Source organism: Orbicella faveolata, unplaced genomic scaffold, assembly GCF_042242905.1.
Source record: "Orbicella faveolata isolate gen_17 unplaced genomic scaffold, um_ofav_v1 contig_2, whole genome shotgun sequence".
NCBI classification, from domain to species: Eukaryota; Metazoa; Cnidaria; class Anthozoa; order Scleractinia; family Merulinidae; genus Orbicella; species Orbicella faveolata.
In genome coordinates, this window is record NW_028301547.1 from 12,169,682 (window position 1) to 12,177,500 (window position 7,819).

General features: G+C 37.7%; 1 protein-coding gene and 1 long non-coding RNA gene across 7 annotated transcripts in view; one reads left to right on the forward strand and one right to left on the reverse strand.

The window, feature by feature from the left end:
* Positions 1–7,819, reverse strand: part of LOC110046007 (4-aminobutyrate aminotransferase, mitochondrial-like) — a 120,108-nt gene that overhangs the window by 2,807 nt on the left and 109,482 nt on the right. For all 6 annotated transcript variants that reach the window (XM_089289611.1, XM_089289609.1, XM_089289610.1 and 3 more), the window contains one exon: positions 6,882–6,993. In XM_089289611.1, the coding sequence (XP_089145737.1) occupies positions 6,882–6,993 (112 nt within the window). The remainder of the gene's footprint in view (positions 1–6,881; positions 6,994–7,819) is intronic.
* LOC149111989 (uncharacterized) lies at positions 200–3,812 on the forward strand. Its single transcript, XR_016207222.1, has 2 exons — positions 200–681; positions 1,517–3,812. It is a non-coding gene; the product is annotated as an uncharacterized LOC149111989 (long non-coding RNA).

Genomic DNA, 7,819 nt, shown 5'->3' on the forward strand with positions numbered 1-7,819 from the left:
GTTTACTGTGGGAACCGCTTTATTTCATTGGCTACATTTGTCCCGGGATTTGTTGATTAGTTCCAGTGGAGACAAATAGTTCAGTTAAAGGTCAAATGCAACGAAATTGGGCCTAGTTTGATTATAAGTTAAAATAAAAGATACTAATCCAAATAATCATAATCCAAAATTTTATCTGATTTACTCAAAAAGCCGCCGAGATATTAGACCTTGAAAACAGCTATTTTTCATCGCTTTACAAACGGAACGGTTCGTGGAAACTTCGGACAATTGTCGGAACTGGATTTTGTGACGTCATAATTGGTGAGCTCCCGTTCAGAACAACAAAGTATTAGGGCAAATATGAATGTTTTGTGCAGCGTTAATTGTAGCAATCATTCGAAAATCTGTAGTATGAGCCTGGTTACATCCCTTTAAAGGATGAGAAGCGATGTAGGGAGCTGTTTCATCTAGTTTCATCTCATCTTCGCGCTACCAGCAAACATTTCAGCAGAAACCTCGAAGCGGTATCTTTCGTGATCGCTAAGCAGGGTCTCGAGTTCAAGCCCAAAAACCTTCGAAGCTGTACCATATGCCGTAAAGCCAAGTGTTGACGACGAACATCCAAGAAACAAACGCTCTACCAACATGGAATGCAATTGTTCGGCAGCGGCAGCCATATTGTGAAGGGCAGAAAGCGAGGTAAAGCCCGGGGTAAAGTCGCTGTATTTAACAATTATTCAGCGAAGTGGAGGTAAATATCCACCACTTTCACCGACACTGAGGTGAATAATTGTTTCAGTATATACCACACAAGTTGAATAACTAGCGGACCAAAGAGTAACTTTATTTGTTTAAGAGTAACTTTATTTATTTGAAACGGAAAGCCATTTTGTTTTCCTTCGGCTGCTCGGAGGTGAATAATACTTGGCTAATCACCTCCGAGGTAGCCAATCAGCTTGTGCGAAAAGTACTATTCACTTGTGAGGTATATACTAAATAAAACTATTGCGAGGTTTTTATTATATCAAGTTTAACTTTTTGGATTCACAGTCTCATTTTCTAAACTTAGTCTAGTTGAAATAAAAAAAGGAACTAGAAAAGTGTGATTTTTGTCATTTAACATGATTTCACGCCATCGTGATTTGTAAATAATTAACAATTATTCACTGAAGTGGAGGTCCATCACTTTCACTGACACTGAGGTGAATAATTGTTTTAGTATATACCACACAAGCTGAATAATTAGCAGACCAAAACATTATTTTATGTGTGACAAGCGGGTGAAAATTTTAAAATCTCTTGCGCCGACTGCTCGGAGGTGAATAGTACTTGCTAATCACCTCCGAGTTAACCAATCAGAGCGCGCAAAAAGTACTATTCACTTGTGTGGTATATACTTAGCTTAATTAAGACTTCATTCTTTAAAAACACCTAAATAGATCATCTCGAATTACCAATTTTCTGCAACAACATTGTTGTTAGTTGAACAAAATATAAACATACTTTTTACAAGAGTATTGCGGATTTTTTTCAGTCGTAACTTCAGTGCTGGGATGAAGTGTCAGGTTGGTTTCAGTGTATCCCGTGTTAAGGAAGAGGGATGGGGGTACTAGCCTGGAAAGTGGAGTCAGATTCCTGAAGTAGGGTAATGTCAGTGTGACTCAAGCTTTGAGTGATAACTGAAAGATGCCATACTAAAGCAGACATACAAATTAAACCCATAAATGGCATCCAATGCTTTTATCCAGGATTTCATAACTGACACGCCTAAACCAAGAACATAGTACGACTATATTCTCTTACCTCTGACTTGCAACTCTTAGTGATACTTTGTTGAGTGACGAAGACAAGGCATTTCACCCAGAATACCCTTAGTCAAGGCCATAGCTACTGTAAGGCAAACCAAGCCACTTGCCTCAGCCATTTTTTTCGTTTCTGTTGTTTCTTTTTTGAAGACGAAGTAAAACACTGCTAAATATCTAGGAAGAGAATTTTACTGTGGACATTGCCTTGGTCATATTTTTTTCCTGGCTGTTGCCCTGTAAGTAATGCTATAATGTTGTGGGAATTTTCATTGTTCATCAGCATGCTGATAAATAAACTCTTTGCTGGAAAGATGGATTGAATGCAACAATCACAAGCCCCCTTGCATGATATAAATGGTACTTCTTGATGAAGACTAGCAGTGAGCAGTTGTTGTGTTGTGATCTATAACTCTAGTGACCTCACCATGAGACAAATGATAATATAACAATTCTCATCTTTTTACTATGCAAAAAGAAACAACAAGCATCCACAGGGCTTTCACATGAGATTTCTTCCACTGGGAGTTTGCAATAAATTTATCAAGGTCACTAACCTCTTTTTAAATCCTAAAAGAGCTATTTATTTCTCTTTGAGCATGTCTAGTTGAAACTGAAGAAATGACTTATCTGTCTGGATTTGTATGTTCTTGTATGAAACATGTTGAGGTGGGTGTGCCATAATTATCCCTTCAGCTGCCAATGGGTTAATTCATATCTGATCTGTCAGAATATTTTTTGTTTTGAACATCTCATGTTTCTAATTGAGGCCAGAGTACTTACTTGGAAACCAAAACCAGGATCTTTACATTCAGTACATGTACTGTATGTCATTTAATTTATAAATAATAAAGTTTAATTGATGTTTAGCTGATGTGGTGTGAATAGCCATAGGAAGCTACATGTGTAATGCTTCAGTGAGCAAGTAAGTTAGTAATTTATTAAAATACACCGACACATTTTAAATGGGCAGGTAAGCGCTTATACATGTAGGGAATAGTATCACAAAGGATGAATGAAGGCAATTTAAATATGTAATCCTACAGTGCTGGTCATTGTGGGAGGTGCAGTAGCCTCATGGTTAGTGCGCTCGACTCAGGAGTGAATGGTCCAGCCCGGGGGGGGGGGGGGGGGGCACTGCCATATATGGGCTATACAGGTATGTGCTGCTGTGAAGGGTATGGTTTTCAAGCAGTTTACTCTAGGATAGGGTATATAAATCAGAGCGTTTGGGTCTAGAATAGGGTATCATTGGTATCACTGGTTGGTTGAAGATTTTATCTAGAGTAAGGAAACCAGAAATTGCCACTCAAAAATATAAAAAAATCAAATCGGCAAGTTTAAATTTATGCAAATCAGCCTCAACAATGTAAATAGATGGGGGGATTTGGGGAGTTTACTCTAGTATAGGTTAGCAAAATTCAGCTAAACTAGCTCTGGTATAGGCTAAGGGTTCCAGGGTCACAGCGGCACATCCACACCCAGAAATTCCCAAAGTACCCCCCCCCCCCCCGGGCAGTCCAGGTTCGAGCCCTGTCCAGGGACATTCATGTGTTGTGTTCGTGGGCACTCTACTCTCACAGTGCCTCTCTCCACCCAGGTGTATGAATGGGTACTGGTGAATTTAATGCTGGGGGGTAAGCCTGTGGTGGACTAGCATCCCATCCAGGGGGGAGTAGAAATACACCTGGTCGCTTTATGCTACCGAAACCGGGATAAGCTCCGGCCTGATGAGCCACTTGGCTCGTATGTAGACATTACCTTTTACCTCCCTAACAGCCATACTTTTGAATTCCATCCATTTATGACTGATACATTTTCAACAAATTTACTTCTTTGTTAAGAAAATAGTATTCCAGATTCCAGTAATGTTATATTTTAATTTTATTTGATTTTCCTTCAAAATGTCAATGTTAATTCCCTGACACAAAATAAAATTACCTTACCTAACCTTGATGAACTAATTTTCCCTAGAACTTTTCTGACCTGTGAAAACCCTGCAACCCATAGCATTCTAACGACGAAAAAGCAACTACATGTCATGTAAAACGACAAAAACAAGATGAGCTTAAACGTTCGCCCAAAAAAACTATCAGTAAGGGCTTATATCAGGTGAGCTGATCAACTTTTCTTACTGACAGAGAGAAAATTGTAAACGTCATCTTTTGCAAAATAAAACAAGGCAAAGACTCGAAGATGAAATTTATTCATTAATTTATTACTAATCTTTGAACAGCAGTTTTCAACATATTCAGAAAGGCTCACCAATCCATGTGGTCGATTCTTTCGTTGTTGATATCGTGATGCCATCTTGTTCACTCGATCGACGAGTCTGATCCAGTAAAGTTTATATCGACTGAATCGTTGCCTGATTCCCACGGTTCGAACTTATACGGCCGTATTTGGGCATTTCCAAATAAGACATCAGGATCTTGGTCTATTTTATACATCGGCAAGTCAATAAACGCCAGGAAATCCTTGAAACAAACTCAGTAATTTCAAGTAAATTATTTGGTTGCGAGAATGAGCTCGCCAAATATGACGTCACAAATACCTATAATTTCGTTTCCACTCCAAGCGCGGCCATTTCTGGTTCGTTTTCGTGAAGCTCTCGGAAATCGTCGGATTTTCGTGTCTTGGGCGCCACAGTTCACACAAAACTTATTTTTAAGAGTTGATTCTGCTTCTAATCAACAATGATTTAGATAAACATATACAGGCAAAAACTAACGATAGATAAATCCGACGTTTCGGCGACATCTTGGCGCCATTGTCAAGGGAAACTAATTAAATATGCGATTTCAAGGGTAACTAAGAGGTCAGAGTTTCTAATTTGCATAAGTTAGACAAAGACTTTAGCGCGAACTGAGTCTGATTGTACATTTAAACATGGTCGTAATTGTTTAATGAGTAACATCTCATTAATGAGACAATCAAACTTGTTGTGGCATTTTTTCAACACGCTAAAACAATTGCGAAGGTCATCCGGCGTTGATGGACATAGAAGCAAGACCTCGTCAGTACGCAATCACTATGATAGTAGACACGCAGGCAGGATTCCGGATGACCTTCGCAATTGTTTTAGCGTGTTGAAAAAATGCCACAACAAGTTTGATTGTCTCATTAATGAGATGTTACTCATTAAACAATTACGACCATGTTTAAATGTACAATCAGACTCAGTTCGCGCTAAAGTCTTTGTCTAACTTATGCAAATTAGAAACTCTGACCTCTTAGTTACCCTTGAAATCGCATATTTAATTAGTTTCCCTTGACAATGGCGCCAAGATGTCGCCGAAACGTCGGATTTATCTATCGTTAGTTTTTGCCTGTATATGATTCTGCTTCATGTTGGTATAACTGACTTTTTTATAAAGGTTTTTCGACAAAAGAAAAATTGTCAAAATTTCGTTGCATTTGACCTTTAGCCTTAGCAGACGCTGCCCCCCACTCTCATATGAAAAGTTCAGTCTGTATCCAGTCGAAATTGTTTGGAAAAGTACTCTAAAGCCATAAGAGTAAGCCTGAACCAAGGAACGGTAATAGAAATGCTGCCTACTTTTATTCATCAGCAGAAATATTAGAATCGCTCGCTGGTTGCACGGAGTTTGTTTACGATAAATCAGCTCCGGTTGCAAATGTCAGCTAATATTCTTGCTTCCAGCTGAGAAAACTGTATGTAAATTATACTTTTAGAAATAAGCTTTTGTGGTTAAACATGACCAGTAAATGTGAGAATGTTTAGCGTGAAGTCTGAAGGCAAATGCAAATATTTAGTCCTTTTAAACTTGTGAATCTACGGAAAACAGCACCGTCACGCAACGTATCAAGAAATCATGGTTTATCAGTGGAGAGGACCTCAACTTGCTAACCATAAATACACAGGAAAATACTGGGCTTTGTCATTATGTTATATCTGTCCGTAAAACTGCGGTTGTTGATATAAATATGCTGATTTTAGAAATAGACGGGAGTTGAAAGTAATGTGTCAGTGGCGCCAAGTCGCGTCGAGAACGTCATTTAGCAAAGTTTGGCGTTGTGTACAGAACGTGAGTATAAAATCGTTTTTTTTTTGTCCGTGAAAATAATGCTTTGTCTCCCTTAAACCTCTCAGGCTCTCAGTAGAGTTATTTAAAATCTTGGTCCTAGATTGCAGTGAAATCAATCAAGTGTAAATTTTCTTCCGACAGTTGCAGACTGCGCGGCGCTGTTTACTTGAATTCATTTTCCGCAGAAATTGTTGGGATTTTCAGCTGATCGAAGGAATTTCAATGTGACAATTTAAAAATGTAATTGCAGAAAGTTCTGTCCGAGAACTGGAACTTTGTATGATTGATTGATTGTTCCTTATTCATCCAAGAATTTCGCACGTATACAGAAAGCGAACGTTTACCCACCTTATAATAAATGGCACGTCAAAAATAAATACGGCAGCGAGTGTCTAAAAACACTAAGACCTAAGGCCTAAGACTCCCTCCGAATCTCAAAAACAAGTCAGAATTCGCCCAAAAAACAACACCTGGTAAGAGTAATCACACTAATGGCCGCCGCACAAAAACACTCAACCTTCTGCTAGCGGAACCCAGTCTACACGCCAAGTAGAAACCACTTGACAAACGTTTTGCTCTCGTGGACAAATAAATAAATAAATAAATAAATAAATAAATAAATAAATAAATAAACAAACAAACAAACAAATAAATAAAAAATAAATAAATAAATAAATTTCGCTGGCGTTGACAAGGTGTGGGAAATCCCACACAAAAACACAATCAAATCCAAATTTACTTTCTTGGTACATTTTTCAGAATTCACGCAAAGAGAGGTTACTAGGGCTATCGGTTATCAGAGGTTGTTAGAGCTATTAGTTATTGGGTAATTCACCTGTTTGATAAACACACGAAAAATGTCCAAAAAGCTACCTGTGGAACTTTCAGAGCAATTGAAAAAACACTAAATCTGTTAAATAAGTCATCCCATAGAACTGAGTGCCTGAATATCAACAAGAATTGATCCTCCTGCATGAAGTCTCAGTGTAAAATCAACAGTCTCTAGTTAGGCAAGTTAGGTCCAAAAAATAACTTAAAACCAACTTACCATTGTTTTTCATTCTTGAAAGGAATTCTGCTCGAATATCTCCATCTGGACAGTCAATTGCACAGAAAGTTCCTACACCTCGGGCACGAGAAAATAGTCGAGGATACTTCTCCTAAATGTGTAAATTAGAGTTAAAAATTAGTTACCAGTGAACACATGGTAAAATAAGTGCGGTCACGTGAACTAATGAGTGCGTATTTCCAAACGTCTGATTTCATGAATTCCTTTTCAAAAGTAAATGCCAATAAAGAAATATTCCATTTCAGTGAAATTCAGTCACTCAGCCAGCCATTCAGTTGGTAAGCCAGTCTGAGCTGCAACCCTTCTTCGTGCTGATTCATAATTTACGCATTAAACCTTTTCGGAGCTCATAACAGACAAAACGCCCTAAGGAATATTCAAATTCTGAAGAAGAGTGCAACCTTTTGAAATCTACGAACTTACCTCCTGGCTTATCTGAAGATATGGGATTTTAAGAATATTATGTTATCTGTTAGTTTGCACAGACTTCCTGTGCAATATTGTTTAAAATGTAATTTATTTATTTTATTTATTTATTTATTTAACATTTCTTTATACACGGTTAAAAATCATCAGGTAAAAATGAATACTAATATTTAAAGTTATATATATATAAAAAATTAATACTAATAAACTACTAATAAACAGTCCATGCTAAATACTAATTAATTAATAAAAATTAACTTAACTTAAAGCAGCAAAACACAATCAACGGTTCTTGTTCTCCACAGAAAAATACTTAAAACCTGAACTGAATCAAAACCACACCTTGTAAATTCTTCCAGGAAACTGAAATGTTAAACTAAAAGGCTAGGTAAGTTTACCTGAATGCAGGGCAGTAATTAGACACTCTGAAGCTTTATTTTTGCATCGAAGAGAAGGAAGGCAGAAACAATTTGTGGACAAAAGCAAGTCCG